Source organism: Microtus pennsylvanicus, chromosome 15 (genome assembly GCF_037038515.1).
Source record: "Microtus pennsylvanicus isolate mMicPen1 chromosome 15, mMicPen1.hap1, whole genome shotgun sequence".
NCBI lineage: Eukaryota > Metazoa > Chordata > Mammalia > Rodentia > Cricetidae > Microtus > Microtus pennsylvanicus.
The window spans coordinates 14,958,681-14,985,590 of NC_134593.1; the positions used below are offsets into that span (position 1 = coordinate 14,958,681).

Consider the following 26,910-nt stretch of genomic DNA (forward strand, 5'->3'; position numbering starts at 1 on the left):
TTACTGAACCAGCTTTTTCTGAGCTTAAAGGAGTATCCCACTAAAAACTTGAATAAGTGTCAATGGTGTGGTGTACATATTTTAATTTGCCAAATTCCACAAAGTGGAACACATCCATCTGCCAGATTTCATTCCTTTGAGTACCCTGTGGATTAGTCCCTGCAGGTAGTGGTGTTTGGTTATAGAAAGAGCAAGTAGGGCATTTCTTTATAATCTCCTTAGCTTTTTGCCATGTAATGGAAAACTCTTTCCTTAAACCTTTGCTATTGAAGTGATGTTTTTTTAATGAAATTCTGAGGCCTGTAACATGCTTCCAATCAATAATTGATGAATTTCTGCATTCCCTTGTGCTAGAGGACCAGGCAGACCCATATGGGATCAGATGTGTGTTATGTACATAGGACAAAGCATATTCCTAATTATGTCTTGTACCTGGATAAACAATGTAGTCAATTCTGTATCATATGGTATAAATTCAGTGGTATCAATATGCAAGATAACTCTTTCTGTATATTGTGAATCAGTAACTATATTAAGAGGCTCTTTAAAATCCCTTAACACCATAAGAATGGCATATAATTCTGCCTTCTGACAGAATTAGAAGGGCTTTGTTTCACCTTACTCAATTTGTCTGATTTGTAACCTGCCTTCCCTGATTTATTTGCATCAGTATAAAATGTACAGGCCCCAGTTATTGGAGCATCACGTACAATTCGAGGAAGAATCCAAGAAGTTCTCTTTATAAGGTTAAGTCTATCTTTTTTGGGATAGTTGCTATTAATTTCTCCCAGAAAATTAGCACAAGCCCTTTTCCATGGTTCATTGTCTTCCCATAAACTTTCTATTTCATCAGTAGTGAAAGGTACTGTAATTTCTGCTGGGTCTATACCTACTAGTTGACAAAGTCTCAGTTTACCTTTTCTAATTAATTCAGAGTCCTTTTCTACATAAGTTTTAAAGTTTTACTTGGTTTGTGTGGTAAATATATCCATTCTAAAATAATATCATCCCTCTTCATTAAAATTTGCATAGGAGAAATTATGGGAGGCAATATGATGAGAATACAACTAAGATTTGGATTCACCATATGCACATGTGCCTTTTGTAATTTTTCCTCAACCATTGTCAGTTCCTTTACTGCTTCAGCTGTTAATTCTCTGGGACTATTCAAATCTTTGTCACCCTCTAAGGTTTTGTTTAAATGAATTATTAGATCAGGTGTTATCCCAACAGCCAGTCATAGACTGGAAATATCTCCTAACAATCTTTGAAAGTCATCAAGAGTCTGTAACTAGTCTCTCCTAATTTGTTCCTTTTGTGTTCTAATTTTCTGTAAACCTATTCTGTAACCTGTGTAATTAACAGAATATCCTCTTTGAATCTTTTCAGGAGAAATTTTTAATTCCCATTTAGGCAAAACTATCTCTACTTCCTCAAACATTCTTTCTAAAGTATCTATGTTTGAATCAGATAACAAAATGTCGTCCATGTAATGGTAAATTATAGACTTAGGGAATTGCTTACGTATTATTTCTAATGGCTGACTTACAAAGTATTGACACAGGCTGGGGCTATTGAGCATTTCCTGTGGTAGGATAGTCCACTCGTATCTCCTAGTAGCCTGAGAATTATTATAAGTAGGCACTGTGAAGGCAAATTTTTCTCTATCCTTTTCTTGTAAAGGTATAGTGAAGAAGCAATCCTTCAAATCAATAATGTAAGAGGCCATCCTTTGGGTACCAGAGAAGGCAGAGGAATTCCAGACTGTAGAGGACCCATAGGTGAATTACCTTGTTGACAGCCCTTAGATCTGTCACCATTGTCCATTTACCAGATTTTTTTTTACAGCAAACACAGGAGAATTCCAAGGGCTAATTGACTCCACAATATGTTGAGCATCTAATTGCTCCTGTACCAATTGTTCTAAAGCCTGCAATTTATCTTAAGCTATAATCCATTGCTTAGCTCATATTGGCTTTTCGGTTAGCCATTTTAAAGGTGGGGCTGTTGGTACCTCTAAAGGTTTGTTTGTTAGTTGCTTTATGTTTTTATACAGCCTGAATGGCTGGTGACCTTTGTGCACAGGACCTTATTACATCCTTCCCAGAATTATGAGTTCCTGGGACTGCAGGAATGTTAATCTGGTATTCCATTGCTGTAGCAGGTCACAGCCCCATAAATTTATTACAATATCAGCTACATATGGCCTTAGCTTTCCTCTTTGACCTTCTTGCCCAATACAGTTAACCCATCTCTTGCTTTGTTTAACTCAAGATATGGTTTCAGTTCCTAGTAATTGAACATCTGCCTCTTGAAGAGGCCAATTTGTATGCCAAATTCTGGAGTGAAGATACTCACCTCCACTCCTGTGTCTATTAAGCGAACAATCACAATTCCATTTATATGGACTCACAGCTTTGGTCTCTGATCATTTATAGAAGTTTGCCAAAATATACGCTCCTTATTTCCTATTTGAATTTCTGACTTATCCTCCAAATTTGAGCCATCATTTAGAACCTTATGATCTTTTACAGAAGGTTCTAGAGTTTTTAATTTTCATGTGACATGTCCTCCACGTTTACTGGGACCAACTGGGCCACTTTTGGCTTGGTTCCAGCTAGAAGCCCCTCAAGGAGTTTCCCGTAGTTAGCGGGTTTCCTTGTCTGTCTGTTGTTGATCTGCATTCATTGGTCCATTGTCGTCCTTTACCACACCTCCTACATATACCTGAAGGCCAAGGTTTCCTATTTCTGTCATTCCCAGATGAAGCGTTATTCCTAGAAATTACTTGCCTGCAATCCCTTTTCAGGTGTCCTAATTTATCACAATTAAAACATTTGGCATGTTGGTGTCCTCTCATCGTTTTGGAAATCACTTTGCCTACCCAAGATTCATCTTTGTAGTTAAAGGTCTGAAAATTCATGGTATGCTGGATCCATTCATCCATAGGTGCTGATCTAGACCCTAAAGGCCCAATTATCTTTTTGCAGTCTAAGTTTGCATTTTCAAAAATCAGCGATTCAAGAAATAGTCATCTAGCTTCTGGGTCTGTTACTCTTATGTTCAGAGCCTTAATTAATCTTTGCAAAAAGTCAGTATAGGGTTCTCCCTGTCCCTGCCTAACCCTGGTATATGACTGTAGATTTTTTTCTAGTTCAGGTATTCTTTCTCTGGCATTCAAGGCTGCTTTGAGGCATAGGGACAATCATTTCAAATCTCTTAATCATTGTCTCATGTATGTCCTGAATGTCCCGACCTGCAAAGGTTTCTAGTAATTTCCCTATGGTATTAATTTTCTGGTCCCCATTCTGCACCTGTGATTCCAAGGTCTTAATGTTTCCTTTCAAAGATAACATCTCCTCCTTGAACAGTCCCTGGATATCATGTAAGTTGCCATCCTGGAGGTATATTCTGTCTGTTACCTTATCAAAACTCTGTGATAACTTCTGAAAGTCAAATTCAACAGCCTGGACACTTTCAGATAAGTTCCTAGTACTCTTAGATATGGAGTCAATTTTGCCTATCGTTTTATTAATCCTATCAATTAATATCATATACTTCCATAATGACATAATATGGAGAAGAAAACTGAAATTTAATAACCAGTAAATTGAGGTACCTCCAAGGTCATAGAGGCCTCATGGGATTTCAGCAAAAACCATGGCTAGAGTCCCATTAAAAACGAAACCTGCCATTCTACCTGTCAACCAGCAGATGGCACTATTTCCAAGTCTTGACCAGAATCAATGGAATGGTTTCAGGATAGATCCTCTGGTACTGGAGAGGTTATATTTACACAGAGGAAGAAAACACAGAGTCCAGGCACAAAAACAAAAATCCAGGGAGCTTCCAGAGGCTGATAAACAGCAAGGCTCACCCCAGGTGCCTGCCCTGCTGTGATCTGATAAATGGGGTCATGACACAGCCTCTGTGAGAACGGCTGACTGCCCACCCAGTGTCCCTATGCTGTTCTGCTGGGACAAAGGGTCACAGTGCAAATGCAAACGCTGTGGTGGGGATTTCAAACAGTGCTTTCTGCTGGATGTGGCAATGGCTTGCACTCTGACTTGAACTGCCCAAGTGCTGCACTTAAAACCTGCTCAGAAAAGATCAAACCAGGCAGCCAGAGACTGTCTGTGAATCTTAGGAGGTGTGGGGTTTTTAACTGCTGACTCCACACACAGGCTGCGGCTTAGGGAGGGCTCGTGCCAACCTGGCAGCAGGCATCTGAGCAGGGGTATGGGGTATGGAGAGGTGAGAGGGTGGTTCTAAAACCAAATGTTGGGCGTCAGATAAAGCGTGAAACAATACCACACCTGTTTGGACTTATTATTAAATGGGTTATTTATTTGATGGGAAAAAACTTACAAAACACTGTCCTACACAACAGCCAGGAAAGGAGTCTAGTCACCGGAACTGGAGTCCAGAGAGAGAGCAGAGGGCTGCTGCTGCTTTTTAAAGAGAAAGAGACCATGCCCCAGTGGGCTGGTAACTCAAAGGCTATTGCTGGAAGGTGTGGAAGGAGCTCCTGCAGCACTGAAGGTCTTTCAAACATTTGAAGAATACCTGTCTAACTGAAATATAGCTCTATATATCTAGAAAATCTAACATGACTACAAGCTTGACTATTATAGATGATTATCTGTTAAACATTTTTCTTAATTATATATTACATTTTTAAATGAGCTGTACAAAACAATACCTTAATCAAGAGCATATATACATACATACACACACACACACACACACACACATATATATATATATATACATATATATATAACAGAATTGACCTTAAATTTGGGCATAGTTCTCTCCAAACTGCTTCTTGCTTTTTGTAGGACAATGTAAGTTATAGGGATGTTCACGACAACATTTCAGGGGATTTTGGTTCACCAAACATTAGTCTGGAAGAAATCCACAAGTTCTCATCTTCTGTGGAACCAAAAAAAAGAATCTTTTTTCCAAAGTAACATATTCTTAGATCCATGTTTTGTAATCAAGATAACTTTAAGTTATATATGTTGGTTTAGCTTAGCAGCCCATACAATGAAGTGTCTCTGTCCTTAGCTCCTTAACAGTGAAAAAATTCAAAGAAAACACAATAATATACACAATTTAGACTGTGTATATTCTATCTTTATATGGATTTTGTTTTCTTTACTCATTTAATCTTTGACTGCTTGTACTCTGTTTCTTTAAATAATTTTTAAAGACCATTTACTTTTTTTTATAACTCTCTATACTCTTTTTCTTCTCTCTCCCAAGCCTACTTAAAGTTTTTAAACACACAATATCTCACTTATAAGTCTGTTATGTCTGACTCTGTCCTTACTGCATATCTTTATTCCTTTTCTGACCAGGACGGCTTCTTAAAATGCTAAGCTGCAATGGGACTAGGGTTAAGGCTGCTCTGCCTTTTGGCTCTGTGTAGCCTGACAACTTGGAGAAGGTCTGTACATTGCCTCTGAGAGCCGTACTATCCAGATCCAGGGTCAGGTCATAGCAGGTCTGTGTAGTCATTAAACAAGTTGTAGCACTCTGCTCACAAACCCCATTTAAATGCTCCATGAACGTACCTCCAGAAAGTGTCAAATATCATGCTGGCAGCAGGGCCTAAGAAGCTGCTGTTTAAAAACCATTTGGCTTTTTTTTCCCTACCACTGAATCAGGAAAACTTGTCTTAAAGGAGCTGCAACACACTGCCACACTGGGAAAAAATTTACAACTAAACTTTGGGGATTTTATGTGTATCTAGAGTTCCTTTTCAAGTTTTTTTAGGTTTTACATGAATATAGTCAACACATTGGAGCACCAATTTGTTGTAAGGAAGCTGCTTTTTTGTTCCTGGCTGCTCAGATCTGAAACAATCACTCAAAAACTGTATTAATTTAATCACTTCTTGGCCCATTAGCTCTAATTTCTTATTGGCTAACTCTTACATCTTAATTTAACCCATTTCTAGTAATCTGTGTATTGCCACGTGGCTGTGCCTTACTGGGTCAAGTTATGTCTGGCTCCAGAAGACTACATGACTTCTGCCTCTGCCTCCTTTCTCCCAGCATTCAGTTTAATTTTCCCCACCTTGCTCTATTCTACTCTGTCACAGTCTCAAGACAGTTTCTTTAATAGCACATTAAATATTCACAGCATACAAAGGGGAATCCCACATCACTCATCCACTTTGTTTCTATACTCTACCCCATCCTCTACCAGGCTCTGTTCCACAGCACCCACTCTTGTTTTAAAGCCTTGAGCTGTATTCCCATTCACAGAGAGACAACCTGATGAGGGAATTAATATGAGAGCTCTAGAGTCAGCAGAGCAAACCTGACTTTACTTTTGCCTCTGCATCCAATGCTGAGTGTAAGACCTGAGCAGACAGCTCAGTTGACTGGCCTGTGCTTCTCCAGACATTCCACACCCAGATGGTGCCAATTTATGCAGGGCAAAAAGGAAATGTATTTGAAGAGAGTTAAAGCAAGGGAGAGACTCTGCCCAGCAGTGAATTGCAGGCATCCCAGAAAACCTTTCCAGAGGCAGGGGACTGGGAGACTCAGTTTGCAAGCTGACCTAAAAGAATTATTCCATGGCTGATCACAAGGGGAGTGAGGGAAGAGCTGGCCAAGTCCGTGCTCTTCACCTGGCCCCCAGAGCATCTCTGTCAGGCTAGGATTTATGGGATCATTGGGTTTACATTCAAACAGGCCTCATTCTTACAATTTGTTTGCCTTGTGGGAAATGGAATCAGGCTAGCTAAAGGGATGATTCTAAGTAGGAGGTGGCATAAACCTTGGTAAAAGGTGCTACTAGTGAGGATTGGGCATCTGATGGGTGGAAACAATCTCTTGAGGTTCAGAGAAAAGCCTCAAGGGTAGAAACTTTGGAGTCTGACAGTTCAAGTTCAAGTTGCTTTAATTTGTTTGTTCAGTTGTGTTTTTAATCAGGATTTCTCCATGTATCCATGGCTGTCTTGGAACTTGCTTGTAGATCAGGTTGGGATAAAACACAGAGCTCTGCCTTCCTCTGCTTCCCTAGTTCTGCAAGTAAGGCATGTACAATCACCACCCTGCCAAATTCAAGGACATGACTTATGACAAGAAGTTACCGTCTCTGAGACTGTTTCTTCATTGAAAAAAAAAAACTAAGAAACAAAGACAATTCAACTGTTGTGTTATTCACCCCAGTGGGCCTAGACTCAGTGGAGAATAAATTTTAAATAGTACCCTCCTCATTCAAATTAACTTAGCTACGGGGTGCCTGTAATCTTTGCATTTGGGAGATTAAGGCAAGAGAATCTTAAGTAGAAGTTTAGACCCAACTTGATAGAGAGACCCTGTCTCAAAAACACACCAAAATACAAAGAATTACTAGTATTGAGGGGTAAAGTGGGAGTAGATTTCTTGTACTTTTTTGGAGGAAGATAACAAAACCCAGCTATAGCTCCTTACTCTAAAACTATACTTACCATAAAAAACAGATGATGTGGGATTCTGCTCTGTATGCTGTGAATGTGTTTTATTGTAATTGATTAAAAAGGAAGCTGATTAACAACTTAACCTAACAGAGTAATGCTAGGTAACAACTCCAAACAGAGATATAAAAAGAAAGTAGGCAGAGTCAAGTAGAAGCCATGTAGCTACCAGAGGAGAAAGATGCCCAGAACTTTACTGATAAACCATGAGCCTTGTGGTTAAATATAAATTAATAGAAATGGATTACGTTAACATGTAAGTTAGAAATACACTTAAGCTATCAGCCAAACAGTATTGCAAATAATGCAGTTTCTGTGTGATTATTTTGGTTCTGGGTGGCAAGGAAATAAACAATCAGACAGATCTGGTTCCATCATCTCACCCCATTTACCCAGGGCGTGAGGAAGGGCAGGGCCACGATATCTGTGAGTGCATGTGTATATGTATTTATCAAACTATGTGTGCGTGCTCGTGTGAGAGAGAGAGAGAGAGACAGAGAGACAGAGAGACTTAGTTCTCCTATCCATGGTCAGCATGATGTCTGGGGTTCTCTATCCAGTCGTAAAACAGACACTGTGGCCTATGAATAAAGTGACCAATCCTTATCAATTAAGTTGTCCAGTTGTTGAAGGAGCTGCGGGTTGCATTCCTGCAACCAGCTCCCAGCTGCCTGGCTAGCTTATGTCCTGAAATAACAACAGACAACCTGTATTCATTTAAACACTGCCTGGCCCATTTGCTCTAGCTTCTTACTGGCTAATTCTTACATCTTGATTACCCATTTTTATTAATGTGTGTAGCACCCCAAGGTGCACTTACTGGGAAGATTCTAGCTTACGTCCATCTGGGGTCGGAGCTTCTTAACGATAGCAGAGCTATCGAGACTGAGCTCACTTCCTCTTCTTCCCAGCATTCTGTTCTGTTTACTCCACCCACCTATGTTCTAACCTATCAGGGCCAAGCAGTTTCTTTATTAATTAACCAATGACCTTCCTCCATCATTTCCCCTTTTTCTCTTTAAACAAAAAAAAGGAAGGCTTTAACTTTAATATAGCAAAATTACATATAACAAAACAGTTATCAAGTAAGAATTACAGTTACAATATTTATATCTATTTTCTCTTTTATCATAACAATGGAAAACTATTACTATAACTATCTAGTTATTCTTTAACTCCTTCAAAGACTCCAGAAGAATACAGTATTATCTAAGCAAACAAAAAATACGCAACTTTCAAAACTCTAGAAATGACAGAGACATCTTGCTGCCTGGACAGTCACCCAAAGTTCCTCTGTACCGTTGGGGTATCCATCTTCAGCCTACAGGCCCATAGTTTCCAGCAGACATTTCCATGAAGCAGGAAATTTCAAAGGCAGTTCGGTCACTATCTGCTGTGTCCTGCAGAATGTCTTGCAGACTCTTTCATGAATCAGGAACCCCAAAAGATCATCTCACCTTTAGGCAAGTTCAGCAGTCCTCTCTCTGTGGGTTCTTTTTGTCCAGTTTATGCAACAGTCCAGGCAAGAGCAGTTTCTTGCCCAAATGGCTATCAAACTCTATAAGGGTCCTCTTCGATGCCCATCTTCTTCCTGAAGTAGATTGGTGATGCCAGGAGCAGAGTGTCTCCTTTTCATGAAAAACCCTAAGTTATTAAAACATTTTAAATGCCATATTCTATAATCTTTGAAAGATATGAAAAATGCCTATCTAAAATATATCTATGTACATCTAGAAAATCTTAACTAACATAACTACAAACTTGACTATTATGATTATCCATTAACAACCTATATACATTACATTTTTAAGCGAACTACACAATCATAATACCTTAATCAAGATCAGAAATACATATACATATAACAAAATTGACCTTAAATTTAAATCACTAAAGCAAAATCCATATCAATGTAAATTATTCATATCTATATAAAATCCCCCTTTAAATGTAAAAGAACATTTATAAACAATATTTGGGAATATGGGCACAGTTATTTCTCTCCAAACTGCTTCCTGCTGTATGGGGGGGGGTGCTGTTAATCAGATATTTCAGGGTATAACCTGTGTGTTAGGTTCATCTCAGTCATCAATTGAGTGAAGTAATTTTTTGAGGGTGTTCACAGCAACCTTTCAGGAGGGAGTTGTCTATCATACCATATTGGGATGGAAGCAATTCACAGGGTGTCATCTTCTGTGAAAAGAAAAGAAGAATCTCTTTTCCAAAGTATCATATCCTTAGATCCAAATTCTAATGTCAAGGTATTTTCAAAATATTTGTTTTGGATTAGTTCAGCAGCATTTATAAACAAATATCTTTTAGCAGCTGTTGCTCCTTCCTCAGCATTAAAGCAATTCAAACAGAGCATAATAGCATACTGTATCAAAATTCTCTGTGTATTTTCCATCTTTCTGCGCTTTATTTTAACCTCTATTTTGTTTATTTTTACTTTTATTTTTTTGCTTTTTGAGGTTCTCTGTATCTTTGACCTGGAATAACTCTGTAGACCAGGCTGTCCTTGAACTCTCAGAGATCTGCCTGTCTCTGCCTCCGAGGCATTGGGATTAAAGGCGTGTGCTACCACACCTAGAAGTCACAGAGGTCAATCTCTCTCTGCCTCCCAAGTTTTGGGATTAAAGGTGTGTACTACCACACCCAACAATTCTCTTCCTTTTTTTTTTTTACTTTAAGAACTTCAACTTTTAGCTTGCACATTTTTAACACACTGTAAATCATTTAGAAGTTTTCTTTGTATTTGAATTTCTCTTTACTGTATATCTCTTTTTCTGACCACTTGAGTCTTTAATTTGCCAAGCAATATCAGTAGGACTAAAGTCGTGGCTTTGACGGCTGGATCCCGCCCATTCCTTAGCTTTTCCAGCCTCTTTGAGGAGGTACCATTGTAGCCACATTTATTGCCACAAGTCTATGGTGTTTCAAGATCCCTGCCAGCAAGTAAGCTGCAGTATTATTTCTACAGCCAACACACAAGTCTTCTCTCTGTAGTCGGCCTTCCTGCCTCAAACAGTCAGAGTTTGCCCTGGCAGGATGGCCCAGAAAGCCGGCATTTTAAAACAACACAGATTTTTTTTTCCTGCTACTGCTGAAAACAAACAACCATTCAGTCGGCTTTCATCAACACCGTTTAAGTGCTTCGTGGCAGGATCTCTTAAAAGGGCTGCAAGGTTTGCAGCTAAAGCTGAGTCAGGAAGCCTCTCTTAGATGAGAACACTTGCTTGCCTCTAGCAAGCAGAGCAGAACCGAGAAACCAGGCGCAATGCTTTCATTTTGTTCTAGAATTACTTCCCAAGCTGTCTCAGGCTTTATGTGGATACAGTTGTCCACACGTTGGGCAGCCATTCTGTTGTGGGAGCTGCAGGTTGCATTCCTGCCACCAGCTCCCGGCTGCCTGGCTAGCTTCTGCCCCAAAATAACAACACACAACCTGTATTCATTTAAACACCGCCTGGCCCATTAGCTCTAGCTTCTTACTGGCTAATTCTTACATCTTGATTACCCATTTCTATTAATGTGTGTAGCACCCCAAGGTGCGCTTACCGGGAAGATTCTAGCCTATGTCCATCCTGGGTCGGAGCTTCATCACGTCTGCCCCAGAGAGCAGAGCTATCGAGTCTGAGCTCACTTCCACTTCCTCCCAGCATTCTGTTCTGTTTACTCCACCCACCTATGTTCTAACCTATCAGGGCCAAACAGTTTCTTTATTAATTAACCAATTACCTTCCTCCATCATCCAGTTATTCATCCTCACCTCTCACCAACTGCCCCATCCACTTCTTTCTCTGTAGCTTCCCACCAGATGTGTGCTTTCTCACCTCTGGCTGTTTGCAGGTACTGCCTCTGTCTTTCTGGCTTACTTTGTCTTCACTGTTCTCCACCTTAGAGCCTATAGTGCTGGCCCAAGTCTGACACATAAGCCTTCTGTGTGCTCCAGCAGTTCCCTGTACTACATGTACATAGAATATGACCAGTGTGGACATGCTGTCCATCTGATTTGGGAGGGTTATATCATATGGTTGCTGAACAGTGGATCTTTTCGTGAGTCTACTGCTTGTCCTAGTACATGGTTGTTGACTAGATAACAATGGAAAACTATCCAGCATTTAGGTAGATGATGACAAAGTCTGGGTGCAAACATAAGCATATTGCATTCTTCTCATTTTGTAATGTAGGAGTACTTACATAATTTTATTCTCAACTATGAGTGGTGCTCTCAATCTGCCCTACTGGCTTATGCTAACCTATTTCTAAAGCCTTTGAGATTGAGGATATTACTCGTGCTTTTCTGTCTAGGTTCTGCTCAAGTACATCCTTGTTCCTTGTAAGCACCTCCTTCAGGATCAGTATGCCGACATTCACAATCTATGTCAGGAAGAATGAAAAACCTATAGAAATTTTAAAGAAAAGCATTTTCTGAATGCTGACAAAAATTTACTAAAGTGTTTGCATATTTAAGAGTTTTCTATTAAAATACATTAATTAGAAATCATTCATTTAAAACTCTTTATGGCATCAGTAGCTTTTTGGTGGATTTTTAAGGTGGCAACCAGTCCTACTGCCCAAGTGCTAAATATTATTCATATCGCTAAATATTTTGGTAGAGAGAAAAAACAGTTGATTAATGGTTTACCTGCATTTTCTCCTCTGTAAAAATTTTATGCTGATCCCTCACCTACCCTCCATTAACTTCTCATAGTTCCGCATAGAGGGATGGGACCTTATGAGCCTTTCTCAATGAATGTTGGAGTGGTGAAGCCCCAGTATTATATAGCTCTGCTGCAGGAAAACATGGCTGCATGGAATTCCTGAGTGCAGTCATTGTGTCCTCTCCTGAAGACCCAGTTTCCAGCAATTCTCCCTCAACTCTGACTTTTACACCCTTTCTTGCTCCCTCTTCTACAGTAACACCTGAGCCTTGGGTGCTGCTGTGGGGGTTAAATTTTGCCAGTTTGACACAAACCTAGACATAATGTGGGAAGAAGGAGGGAAATTCTCTGTTACATTTTCCTGTAGGCAAGTCATTGAAGACATTTTCTTGATTAATGATTGATGTAGGAAGGTCCAGCTTACTGTGGGTAGCAGCAGTCTGTACAGATGGTCCTCATTCCCATAAGAAAACAGACTGAGAAAGCCATAGGGCACAGGCCAATAAGCAGTGATCATCCTTGGCGCCTCTCTCTCTCTCTCTCTCTCTCTCTCTCTCTCTCTCTCTCTCTCTCTCTCTCTCTCTCGTGTGTGTGAATGAAAGATAAGGTGGAGGTCAGAGGACACCATCAGGGAATTGGTTTAATTCTCCTATTATGGATTCCAGGAATGGAATTCAGGTTATCAGGCTTGTATGGAATATGGTCTTAGGTGCAGAGCCATTTCAATGGCTTTTTCCCCTTGTTTTCTTTCCATTAAAAATTAAAAACAGAAGTGTTTCTTATATTTCTCTCCCTCCCTAAATAAGCAAATGCTTGTAAAATGCTAGCTAGTAAGGAAAACATAGGGCTGTGCATGAGCTTGGGGGTAGTGTGAGCTTGCCTCATACATGGGTCCAGAAGAAATCATTATATATCCCCTGTTCTTTGATTTATTCTCATGTGTTGTATATAATCATATATAGGCCTATAGGGAATTTTCTTCAGAATTTAAGATTTCTTATAACTCAACACTAGAATGACAGCCCAGTGACACAGAGGACAATAAATGGATCTGAAGAGAAATTTTGTTAGTATTCAGGTACACCCTCACACAGCACCTCACACCATCTGCCTGGCTATATAGCAAATGGTATCCTGTCCCTTTAAGAGACCCTCCATTCACTCTCAATCTCTCTAGTGCTCTCCCTCTCTTTCTCCCTCCCCCTTCCCCCTCTCTCTTTTTCTCTTTATCCCCCACTGAGGCAAGCAGGTCTCATCCTCTTTCCTTCTCCCTCCTCCCCCCTCTCTTTCTCTTTCTCTCTGTCCCTTCCTCCCATCCCTTCCTCCCCACTACACCTCCCCTTTTAATAAAACTTTGCACTCAATCTTCATCTACATGGCATATTTGTCTGTCCCTTACCAGCCGCGGGTTGAACCTCACCCACATGCCATGGGACCTGGAAAGATTTCCAAATGTCCCACTGGCACACTGGAAGATGTTCAACACCATCAGCCGTCAAGTGTTGCAAATCAAATTTCAATGAGATGATACTTGATATCATTAAAATGGTTAAAATACAAAAGATAAGTCAGTCCTGGTTTCACAGCTCTGCAATCCCAGCACTTGGTAGAGGTGTGTGTGTGTGTGTGTGTGTGTGTGTGTGTGTGGTGTCTATCATATATGAGTTTGAAGCTGGACAGCAAAATATGGTCTAAGAATTGAAAAGTACATGTTGCATGCTGAGGATATAAGTCACAGGGAAAGCACTTGTCTAGCATTCACAGGTGCTGGGACATATGTGAGAGTGTAAACATACCACAGGAACATTACTGCTGGTGCAACTACTAGCAACTGAGCGTTTATATATATAAAAAAAGGAGATACCCCAATTACCTACTGCTTGATGAGTAGGTAAACAAAGGGTGGTGTGTTAATACAGTGGTCTAGTTTCTAGTCATGGAAAGGGGTAGAGAAAGCATACATCCTATAACATGAATAAATATCACAAACATTGAGTTGAAAGTAGCCAAAGGACTGAAGAATGAGACACTTCTTTATTAGATGATTTGATTTCTCTTTAATACCCAGAATGAGACACTTGAAACAGAAAGTTAGCTTGGTAACTAATAGGTGGTGGGGGTCTGGAGAAATGAAGAGTAACTGCTAATGAATAAAGTGGTTTTTCTCAAATGACAAATTATTTTAAAAGTAAATAGAATAATGGTTGCGTTATTGTAAGAACATAGTAAAAAAATACCTACTGGGTTATATACTTTAAAAGAGTAAACTTACTACATAAATGAATTACTTCTCAATATCTACAGATCACATTTCATGTCTATGTATGTTTTGTCTGCATATATGTATGTTCACTGTGTGCATGTCTGGTGCCTGCAAAGAGACAAGAGGGTGTTGGATCCCCTAGATATAAATATCTGTGAGCTTCCTTCCATTTGGGTTTGGTTATAGGTTGAAGGGTTTGTGCTGAGAGGTATTGAGGACTACTTTTCTCCTCCAGGGGCATGTAGAGTACCTTCCAGTACAGTGAACTGTGGTTAGTAGGTGAATAATATAGTTAGACACCAGCTCAACTTCTCCATATTCAGTGACAGAAGTGTTCCCTCAAGAGACAAGACCTTAACATCAGGTTGTGTGAGCAACCAAGAGCCTTGGCAATAGCCTGTGCTATTTGGTGGTTTCCATGGGTCCCTTTGGTGAATGACTCAACAGGCTGTAACCTGTTCCTGGCACTGGAGGTTTAATTTGGTGGCACAAGATATCTAGTTGAAGTCTTCACTCCCCTGTTGTTTTTTGTCTCCCTGTGGGTTCCTTTCACATATGTAAAGGAAGATTCCGGGATAGTCAGTGTCCATATAGTTTTTCAAAGGACCTTTAGTATTGGTTGTCCCTCTCCATTTTCCTTCCTTTACCTTTCTGTCCCATCCCCCTTTCATTAAACCATCCAATTCTAGTTTTCCTTAATAGCTAAATAACACTATAGACTTTTTTCTTTCCTTTCCTCTCCTCCCTCCTGGTCCCTTACTAGGTTCCATACCTCTGTGGGTATTCAGATTGAAGTTCCCATATCAGAACCATAACATCCTTAAAAGAGAAAACATACAATATTTGTCTACATGTACTGAGCACTGTATGCTTTTGACGCTGGAGTCTGACATGGGCACGCACAGAACACAACCTCGGTGCACAGCTGCTGAGTACCATTGTGAGGTCATAGCGCATCACTATGCCCCTAGAACTGTGTTGCTAAGAGTGACTCAGAATTCAGCTCACACTGAACCAAGGATCTGCCCAAGCAGGACGCTTATTTGGTTCAGTGGGGAGTTTTTACCAGATTTTGAACGTTTACTATTGGGTTTGGGAGGGTGGGGTTGGTTAAAGGGGAAGGAAGGGAGGGGTAGTAGGCCCGTGAGGGCCAGGAGGGCCAGGAGGGCTGGGAGGAGGGGCGGGATTATCGGGAGGGCCAGGAGGGCCTGTAGAGCCTTGAGCCTTAACATGCAGGAGGATATGGAGTATGATGCCCTAACCATTCGGGCCCCTCAGCGGTCTCGCTGGTATACCCGCCTGTGGCCCGCATGCCTGGGTCATGGGTGCCTGGGTAGAAGACAGCAGCGATTTCCTTTGTACCTAATTGGGTACGATCCCGTGGGCCGATTCCAAAGGGCGGCCAGTGTGGGTGATGTCAAATTAGTCGAGAGATTGATCAATGCCCGTGAACACCATGTTAACGAGTGCGACCGGAGGGGCAGGTAATGGGGCTTGAGGAGGGGCGAGGGGCAGGAGGGGCAGAAGCTGTTGGGGACAGTCAGGGTCTACCAGGGAGAAACATACCTTCCAGATCTGCAGCCTGTGGGAGGGCAGATGTCATGCTTAAGGCTCTTCTTTCATGGAGACCTCTGGGTTTGTACCTGCTTTAAGCTCCTAGGCACCTGAAACCTGCACACCTTGGAAGGGCAGCTCCGAGGCTTTCTTTAAGAGAAGCAAAACAAAGAACTTCAGTTAGTTTACAAATCCCTTTACATTGTCTCTTTTAGAGCACTTTGTTGAGGGCTGTAAAGGAATTTAGCTAAGGAAACCATATACATCTTTTTATGTGTACACTTATAATTTTTTAGGTTTGAGTGTTTTGGCTGTATGTATTTTCAGTGTACCACACAAGCATAGGAAGAGGGTGTTGGATCTCCTGGAACTGGGGTCATGGACAGTTGTGATCTGCTGTGTGGGTGCTAGGAATCAAACCCAGGTCCTCTGCAGGAAAAACTAGAGCTTGTAAATGCCAAGCCATCTCTCCAGCCCTTTAATGTATATGTTTTAATGCTATGTTATATGCAACACAGAAAATTGTATCATAGGATAAATTTTCACATAAAAAGCCAACTCAAAGCCAAAAAAAAAAAACCCCAAAGAATTAACAAGAAATCTTATGTCTGTTTTATGCTTGCTGAGGGATTTCATAAAAAAATTTTCAACTTGAACTATAACTCTGTCCCCTGGCCCCTTATATACATGTTGTGTGTGTTTTGGTAAATACATAAAGGCTAATGGTTGACATTCTCTTTGAAAAATTCTTTTCATCTCATTAAAAAAATCATATGTGTGTGTGCACCTGTGCCTCACACATGCCAAGCAAGTGTCTGAAGGTCAGAAGAGAACTATTGACAGCTGTGTTCTGCCACATTGTGGATTCTGGGGATTGAACATAGGCCATTGGCTCTGCCAGTAGGTGCCCTCACCTGATGAACCACCCTGTGGTTCCTCCACCTCAGCTTTTTAGACAGATTCTCTCACCAAAATCCCCGCTGTGTTTGACTGATTGTCTTGGAGTATACTGATTGACCTAGACTTGCTGGCAAGATAGATGTGGGGATCCTCCTGTATCCACATCTCCAGCACCAGTTTCTCAAGGTGCTGGGGGTTCTGAAGTTGGGGTCTCAGGCTTGCAGGGTGAGTGATTTTCCAACTGAGTTGTAACAATCACTGCAGCCCTCTTTCCTAGTCCTTGTTTCCTGTTTCTCACTAGATTATAGGCAGGAAACAATGACCCTCAACAGTAGATTCTCCATAGCTCACATGCTTCTTGATCATGTCTGTAGTTGTGAGGTTATTTAGTCTATAGTTATTCAATCTTCCAAATTAGAGCTTCATACAAATAATAGAACAGTAAATTATTGTTTCAAAGTATTTTTGCTTAATAAGTATATTCTTTAAAAACACTGAATTTTCCAGCTGTATCTATCCATTCTGCCAATCCACTTATTCCCTGCATGTAACTTAGATATCTACTGTACAGCATACAAACCTACTAGCTCTCAAGACCCTCTCATTCTTAAGATATTACATTTCTCTGTTCAGTCAGCTTTCCTGACGTTCTATAAATTTAAATATTGAAAACAATGAATGATGCTCAATTGAATCCCTAGTAATTTTTGTCTTTAAACTTTTTGAAAATCAAAGCAAGGGAGCTATGATACCATGGGTTATCTCCTTCTGGATAGATTTAATAAGTTTTGGTGCTAATTCATGGAGGTATAAGGCAAAGCCATTTGCTACTACCTGGTGTCTATATTAACATGGACATTTTGTCTATTGACTGAGGACTATGTTGTGTCCCTGTTGGCAGCAAATATAGAAACATTAATTCTGGGCAAAGAGAAATGCAAAAAATTAAAGTATTGATGACTGAAATTTTAGATTTTTGTTTGTTGTTATTGCTATTCTAAATAGTTTACATTTCATAGTCTTAAGAGCAGAAATTTACATAGATACATGTGACCTTTAGATGTGTCATGGGCCTGTGGATTGTGTCATATTTCATTGGATGTCAGGCACAATGGACTGCATGGTGACCTTTTATTTTGTATGGTAGCAAAGTAAAAAACATCGCCAATTATAGTCATAAAATATCATGAATTATAAGTGGCAGACATCAGCGATGCTAAAGTGTGAAATAAAGAGTAAGGTGGGTGCGGTGGAACTGCCTGCATTCCTACCTACTGGGAGGATTACCAAGTTCAAGGCCAGCTTAGGGAATATAGTTTTAAAATATTGTAAAGATACTTGAGTAAAAACTTTCACATCTGCAGTAGGTATAATTCTGCTATTTCTCTTCATTGAAATATTCTGTTTGTTACCATTAGGAACAAATTGTAATCGTATTTAGCAACACTGAGCTGTCAGGTGCTGGAAGCATTTGTACGTGCTCTTGAAGATGTGAGTTGAAGCGTCACAGCAGCACTGTGTAAGAGAGCTGCAGTGTTGAATCCCCATTCTACAGATGGAGAGATTGATTTGTGGAGTTCATAGGAGGTCTGTGTTGTAACTAGTAACCCTCGGTGATTAGCGTAGGATTCAAATCCAATCTGAGTTCAATCTACTGGGCATTCTCCTGTTATCCAGAGAGGCTGCTCTGAGGAAGGGTGAAGCTTGTGATAGAGCACTCGCCTTGAATGGGACAGGCATGCGCTATATGCCTAGCACAGAAAATGAACACCTGAGTAGAGAAATAAGTAAATAAGAAAACTTTAGTTTCTTCTTTTACATTAGAAGGAAATGCACATTGGTGTCTACTTGAGTGTGCCTTTACATAATAATCTGTAATTTCCTAAAATGTCCTCTCAATTTGTAGGAGTCCACTTCACTACGCCTCTGCCCATAATCATCCTAATGTAGTAACATTGCTATCATCCAACGACTGTACCGATATTAATATGAAGGATGACGAAGGCTGCACGCCCCTAATTAAGGTAGCTATCGTGAAACACTTTTGGTATAAAATGGATTAGAAATTATCCTTGTTTGGTTTTTGTTGCTGTGATGAAACACTGGCCCAAACCATCTCAGGAAAGGAAAGGTTTATTGGCTTACAATTCCACATCAGTCAGTCATGAAGGGAAACCAGGTCAGGAGTTCAATCAGGACCTGAGGCAGAAAATGAAGCAGAGGTCATGGGGGAATAATGCTTTCCCGTGGCTTTTTCCAAGGCTTGCTCAGATATCTTATACTACTCAGGATAACCTTCCCAGTCATGCCACCACCCCTAAGAAGCTGTGCCTTCCCAGATCAACCTTAATCAAGAAAATACTATACACGCTTCCCAGAGTCCAGTCTGGTGGAGCCAATTCTTCAAGTGAGATTCTTTTTTTCCAGGTGTCTTCAACCTGTGTCAAGTTATCAAAACAAGCAAATGAACAAGCAAACTCCCCCACTACAAAAATGGCCAAACAGTGCTAGTGAAATCCTTTAATATCTAGGTGTGGTGGCACACCTCTGAAACTCTACCACTTGGAAAACTTTGGTGGGGAGGTTATGAATTTAGGAATGTCTGGTTACTTGAGAGGGATAATATGCATGACCTAAACAATTGGTCTCATCCAAGGGTAACTAGTCAATGGAATTGTTGGAATGCTTATTAAAGTTCTTGATTTCGGTGTCTCTTTCTTTATCCAATACCCACAGGCCGCCCAGCGGGACAATTTAGAATGCATCTCTATTCTACTCAGGCACGGGGCTGATCCCCACATTGTAGATGCCAATGGCGATGCTGCCCTCCACCACGCCATTTGCAGAGGGAACATACCAGTTGTCAGTAAACTGCTGGAGTATAATGTAGACATTAAAGCCAAAACAGAGGTAAGAATCATTCAACTTCATTCACAATGTACTTCTAGCAATGACACTCAGATCACTTTCCATATTCTGAAGCTCAAGCAGTCTCACTGAATCTGTTAAGAGTAAAGCATTTTTTTCAAATCTGTTTTTCATAGTTTAGTAGGTAACTTAAAGGAACTCAGCACAGCACATTTTGTTTCAGATTTGGGCTTTACTTTAAAATTCAACAAGTAGAGGACTTGGGCCCACACATACTTCACATACACACAAACAATAGAAAAAATAATTTTAAGATAAATGTCTGTAGAAAAAACAGAAATCTATCTCCATGTTTTAGGATAGGGGCAATTGAGCTCTCTATGGAGCTAAGAAACTTGGAACCAGCAAGTGTTTGTGGGAAGTTCTGGAAATAGTGGTGTTCACAGGCATTGTTGGACAGGGAAAGATGTTTCAAAGGAAAGGGAAGCCCTGTGTGTGTGAATCTGCAGCAAGGGCTGAAGGAAAATCTATCCCTTTGTGACTCATTTTGTTTTCAAAATCTGTGATACATTTTTCATTTGAAAAGCATGTCAATTTATAAAATGAAATTTTTCCTTTACAGTATGGTTTGACACCCTATAAACTCGCTTTGTTTGAAAATCAACTTAAAATGGCGGAGTTTTTAATTGAGAACGGTGCAGAAGCACCTTCGGAGCTTACACCAAATAGGTACCATTTCTTTTTTACAATCTTAGTGCTGTTCTTGAGGGTGTCATTGCTTAAGTAATGAACACTAAAATGCTAGAGGGAAAATGGCTTCAACTCATAAGCATATATTGAGAAAGACTAGCTCACAGGGAGTGTGAGCTGGAAAAGAGACTGTTCCAACATAAACAAAGGAACAGTGTGTACCAGGGCTCAGCTTCCCATTCAAAAACAAGTGATCACTTCTAATCTGATTTGATTGGCAATTTTCTACTTGTTAAGGCAACTTCACATTAATGTTGTTTACTTTGAAAAGTGTCAACTTTATTATCAACACTGAAATGTATAATTTTATTATTTTTAGCCTGTTCCTTATATATTTTCTTCTTATATATGTTCAACTTAAATATTTTTTTCAAATCATGTTGTCTCTTTGATCACTCACTTTGCTTTAAGTGAATTTGGGTAAGCAAATAGTTTAGGGTATCCATCAATTAGATGATATTACCAGATGCTATTATTTTCCCCTGTCCTGTCTGAACTATCTTGACACTGTGTTAGTCAGATGTGAATCTGTACACCCAAACTCCTGAAACAGCTAATCTGGATAGGGACACTTGTCCAAAATGAGTACAAAGAACTAAGACTCCATTGAGAAAATGCCTCCATAAGATCTGGTTGTAAGGCATTTTCTTAATTAGTGATTGATGGATAAGGGCCCAACACATCATGGGAGGTGCTGTTCCAGGGCTCATGGCCCTGAGTTCTATAAGAAAGCAGAATGAGCAAGCCAGTAAGCAGCAGCTCTCTTCCATGGCCTCTATAAGCTCCTGCCTCCAGCTTCCTTCCCTGTTTGAGTTCCTGCCCTGTCTTCTTTTAATGATGAACTATGATGCAGACATATAAGCCAAATGAATCCTTTGGTCCCCAAGTTCATATTGGTCATGGTGTTTTATCACAGAAATAGCAGCTCTAAAATGGACACTTGGTATTTAAGATGATTTCAGCATTAAAAATTAAATGATTACCTTTTTTGTTCATACATACAAGTTTAAACTCAGATGAATTAAAAAGTAAAGCCTGTGTGTTGTGTATATTTTTATTGAAAATACACTTTGGACATACCATATATTCTAAACATGGTTTAGCATCCCTCATCTTCATGTACTTGTTTTTGTGTCAGAGGACATGCATGCACTGATATTCCCAACCAAGACACAGTATAGCACTGTGTGATGGCTTTGTCTTCCATCTTACTTGAGGCATTTTTTCTATTTTTATTTGGCACTTGGCCACTTACTCCAGGTAAGCAGGTTGGGAAGCCTCTTTGGTATCTTACTACCTCCACTTTCTTTGTACTATAAAAGTGCTGGGATTATAGATACCTTACACAGTGTCTGACTTTTTGTTGAATTCCAGGTATTCAAATTCGTGGCTACTGTGACAATTATGTATACCCACTGAGCCATCTATCTGGCTGTAAAACACTCAATTTTTAGAAGAAGACTTTGGGTCTAAATTAAGAGGTGGCTCTAAGTGTATTGTTATTAATTATGCAACTAAGGCTTCTGAGTGCAGAGCACTTTCAATTAAACCTCTAATCCAGTTAGAGGGCCTGTGTTCCCCTCTAAGAAGAACCATTTGAGGTCATTTATTCTTCCTTTAATACAAGACAGACAGAAATTTGTAAAGCTGGTACTTTTGAAGCAAATAAAGTATGCTTGTGACTTTGACATGGAATAGCACAGTTTTAGGAATTCACGACTAGGAACATGTCTCAGGAATAAAGTACTTATCACACAAACCCAAGATTTCAGAGTTCAGCTCCTCAGAACACAGAAAGGGCCTCATATGCTGTGTGCATCTTAATCTCAGGGAACGTTGAGGGACATGGGAGATGGAGACAGGAGACTGTTTGGAAAGTTATACTTTAGATAGTCTTGCTTTGTACAGCTGTTAACAACAAGAAACTCTGCCTCAAAACTAAGTTAAGAGGCAAGGACTGCCAGTCAAGGATGTCCTCTGACCTAAAAAACATGCACTAGGATCAACAGACACAAATGCATACACAGATGTGAACAGGAACGCATATCAAATATGAAGATGAAAAAGTAAGTTTAGGTTGTTGATCTAGTAAGACTGGGGATCATTATCTGCTAAAAAGACATGGGAAATAGTGGTCAAGGTTGAAGGTTTTCTTAGTTTTCTGGCGATCACTTCAGCAGCGGTGCTATTTTGGACAAGGTTCACACTGCAGGTGAAAAGTCCCCATGGCAAGTTCCAAGACTGTGATGACAGCCAAAGCAGAAACTAGGAAAATAAAGCTGCTGGTCCAGAATATACTGGCAATAGGCCCTGAAGTACAGCAGTCTTAGCTCTGACCTGGGAAGAATATAGCTGACAAAAGAGCGTTGCTTTCCTTGAGTTTGGAAGCTGGTCGTGAGTTACAAAGACTCAGGATTACACAAAAAGGCTTATGAACAAAGAAACAGCCAGGCGGTGGTTTCAGCATTCACACATGAAAGAACTGTTAAAACAATTAGAAGGTGCCACAACTGTCATGGCTTCTAAGAATGCAGGCAGAAGGATGCTTAGAAGCAAAAAAAAAAAATACTTTTTCACATACTGACCACTTAGAGCATAGTACTCAACAAAATACCTCCAAAGAGTTCTGACAGATAGGACTGTGGGGCCTTAGGGACAAGCAGGCAGATGAGTGGAACAGGAACACTGACACCACGAGCATAGAAATACAAGGTTACTGGAGCATTCAAAGCAAATCTATGGAAAAAGCACTGCTATCATTCGTGTGTGTGTGCAAGAGAGAGAGAGAGAGAGAGAGAGAGAGAGAGAGAGAGAGAGAGAGAAAGTGTTTTAATCAAGAGATAAATTTTCTCTGTTTCTTCTCTTTGAGGGAAGGTGGGAAGGACAGCAGTCATTAATCATCACCAACTGTTGAAGAATTAGTATAGAGTTCTTAGGCTGGGCCTTGTTGCCCACGCCTTTAATCCCAGAACTTGGAAAACAGGAGGCACAGAGATCTCTTTGATTTCAAGACCAACATGATGCATATAGTGGGTTTAAAGTAATCTGGACTGCATAATGAGACCTGTTTCAAAAAATTATTTGTAAATATCTAATGAGAGATATATTAGGGACTCAAAAATAAGGAATTTAGAAAACATGCTAAGTATTTTTATATGACTAGTTAAATGATGATCACTTTTAAACATATGTCACAGTGGAGGAGCAGCTGCAGTAGAATCAGAACAATCAATGAAAACGTGTGCCAACTCCAACGAAGGTAAGAATGACTCCAACTGCTCCTACCTTCCCTAAAGAAAATAAGGAAGAGTAAAGATTTTAGATCCCCAAAAAGGAGTTAAGGAAATCCAGTATAAATGCAGTTCTGTGGTTTTCAAATATTCTGAAAAGTCAGAATTAAGAATTTATTTCAAAGAACTTTCAACTGTGAAAATATATTGTCAAAACATTGCTTATTTTATATTAATGCTGATATCTGTACTGCCTTTGAATAAAGGAGAAATCAACTTTACACACGTGTCCTCCATAGTCACATTGCAGCAAATAGGATTATCAGAAATACATATTCTCCTTGAGTTTTATGACAAATGTCTTGTATTTTGTACTGCATAACAGTATACAGGTAGGTGTCACTAGAATGTAATTATGTCACAAACCAACCTCAGTAATCAATAACTTTCATTGAATAATTTCCTACCTTATGATATAATTAAAATCTTCTGACCTCTTTAATGTCTGTGCAATTTCTCAATTTGGACAGTTTTGTCCTACTGTATAATTGTTTTCTTTAGAAATCTCCCATTTAGGGGTGAAAGCTTCATTCTGTAATGAATGTATTGAGTTTATGAAGACTTATCAATCCTGACATGTTTTCCTTTTCTTTTTCTTCCTTCCTTCCTTCCTTCCTTCCTTCCTTCCTTCCTTCCTTCCTTCCTTCCTTCCTTTCTTCTCTTCTTTCCTTCTTTTTTGTTTTGATTTGGTTTTCTGAAGAGCTAGACATTGAGCACAAGGCTTTGGGAGCATTCTAGGCAAGCACCCTACCCATTATCCCTACCTTCAGTCCTTTTCTCTTTAGTTTTTCTTATAGAACATGGTAAGGGTGAATATCATTTCCATGCTGCAAAGAATGATTCAGGAATAAATATTGGAAAAAAGCAGAGTGTAGAAAATGACATCATTCTGTATTTCAAAGAATTGTCCGCTTCTCCATTGAGTCTGGAGAGACTTTGTGGCAGTGGCAGGAGCGCCACATAGTATTTACTTTCAGTAACTCACATCACAGTGCCTTTTATACCTCAGTTGCCAGTGGCAACCACACTAGGTAGAGAATCCAAAACCCTCTTCCCTCAAGAGGTAAGATGAAGAGAGTCAATATTATTGTAATGGAGACAGCTTTGTGTCACTGTATTATAAAGTTTGCTGTTCATGGCATTTGTGGTGGTGAGAACTGACTGAGGCCTCCTGCATAATAAGCATAGGTTTTCCTGCTGAGCCGCAATCCCAGTCCACTAGTTGGTGGCTCAAATGACCTTCCTGAGTCATGAGGAATGCTTAAAAGCACATTAAGTTTCTTTGACTTTAATCAAGACAAAAAAATAAATGAAGGTTTCATTTCATTTTTGTTTTCTTATGTTTATTTTGGTTTTGTGAGACAGGGTTTTCCTGTGTGTTGACTTTGAGCCTAACCTGAAATTCATTATGTAGACAAGGCTAAGCTTGAAATTACAGAGATCTGCATGTCTCTGGTACCAAGTGCTGGGATTAAAGGAGTGTACCATCACTGCCCAACTCAAATGTTTATTTCTAAAAGCAAGCTGCAAGTGTCTAGGGAAGGATTCAGTGAGTTTATTGTTTACATATGTAAACTTGTACAATGATCCTATGTCAGAAGGAAGCCCATGGAATTTGCTGCTGCAGTCTCACAGCTTCTTCTCTGCTGATCTCTCACCTTAGGTAGAGCTCGGGGTTATTACTACCAAGGGAGGGATCTTTCCAATAATTCTTTTCAGGGGAGATGATGCCTGCTTTCATGAGCATCCTTTAAGCTGCATATAAGGCTGGGAACACAGATATAACTAAGGAACTTCTTCCCTCAACAGGGATGAGGAGAGGAATCCTGTTGCACTCTCTTGAGCTGTTAGGTAAAAGTCTTTGCCCCTCTTCTCTTTCTTTCTGTTAGGTTATACCCTGATACAAAAGACAAAAGCCATACATGTAGTCCCAGTGGTAGCGTTTTGTACCATAAAATGAACAATTTTAACTAAAAAGCTGAACAAGATTCTTTGTTTCCCTGAAGAACAAAAATGTGTATAGGCTCATGGATTTTTTCTTCCATTTTGATTCTGTTGTTTTGTTTGTGAGACACCATCTCATTGTTAGGTAGTTCTGGCTGTCTTGGGAATAACAGGGATCCACCTGCCTTTACCATCCATGTGCTGGGATTAAAGTTGTGTGCCACCATCCAGACTCTAAAATTTTTCTCAAGTGTCATTATCCCAAAGTCAAACAAGAACCATAGAAGCTATTCTGTGACACAGTCAATTGATGCTTATACTGGAAAGGATGCTACTCTCCATCTGTCTGAGAGAGTTCACTTAGGATCATCTCAATTGTTTATGGGTGGGTGTTTACCTTTAGGTATTATGCTTGTTAAATTTAAGTCTTTGATTTGAAATATTAAGAGAATGAATGAATTCCCCATGAGGAAATTTCTTACAAAGGAGTATTTACTCTAGAATAATCTAGATTCATCTCAAAAAATTATACTATTTGCCTAAGAATTTTATATGTTATATTTCTCTAGCATTGTAATGAATTAATTTTGATTTTTTTAGAAGAAAATTTCAGCACTGACATAAAGCCTTCTTCCAGGTAAGGTCTAACAATATATAAAGACTAAGGAAATTCAAAGATAACAAGCTAATTATTGGTTGTATTCTCAGATAGATACTGATTTATACACTCAATTTTTGTGTTGTCTTACAACCCCACATTTTTTTCAATGTATTTTTAGACTGAAAATTTATTGTTTTTAGATCACGGGCATGAGGTTTTTACCCAACCATCACTTCCCCTGTACCAATTCGGTGTTTTGGAAAATGAGCTTCCTAATGTTTACCACACACACTACGTCCATCTGACACTCCTTGCCTTTTCAAAACTTCCTGAAATCAGCTAGTGAACTAGATCTTCATTGCATTTGTCTTTCTGAAAGCTGACAGAACTTGGGATCATTCTGCATTATCACACAGTATTACAAGAAGCCAACAAATTACTTTCTTCCTTTGACACCATCTCCACATTCAGAGGCCCTTTTGTTCTGTGTAGCACCCTTTCATAGTTGGTGGAAGATCCCATGCCTTCCTCCTACCACAGTGCTCCATCCATCACTTCTCCATTCCTGTGAGCTGTTTTCTACAGTAATGAAGTCTCTGGAT

General features: G+C 39.7%; 1 protein-coding gene across 4 annotated transcripts in view; it reads left to right on the forward strand.

The window, feature by feature from the left end:
- The window catches only part of LOC142835645 (uncharacterized), a 64,626-nt gene extending 37,919 nt beyond the window's left edge, over nt 1-26,707 (forward strand). For 3 of the 4 annotated variants that reach the window (XM_075949242.1, XM_075949246.1, XM_075949244.1), the window contains 5 exons: nt 18,762-18,879; nt 19,592-19,765; nt 20,346-20,452; nt 23,671-23,732; nt 26,308-26,707. In XM_075949242.1, the coding sequence (XP_075805357.1) occupies nt 18,762-18,879; nt 19,592-19,765; nt 20,346-20,452; nt 23,671-23,732; nt 26,308-26,348 (502 nt within the window). In that variant the 3' untranslated portion in view covers nt 26,349-26,707. The remainder of the gene's footprint in view (nt 1-18,761; nt 18,880-19,591; nt 19,766-20,345; nt 20,453-23,670; nt 23,733-26,307) is intronic. The other variant, XM_075949243.1, reaches the window with a different exon arrangement.
- The last annotated feature ends 203 nt before the right edge of the window (nt 26,708-26,910 follow it).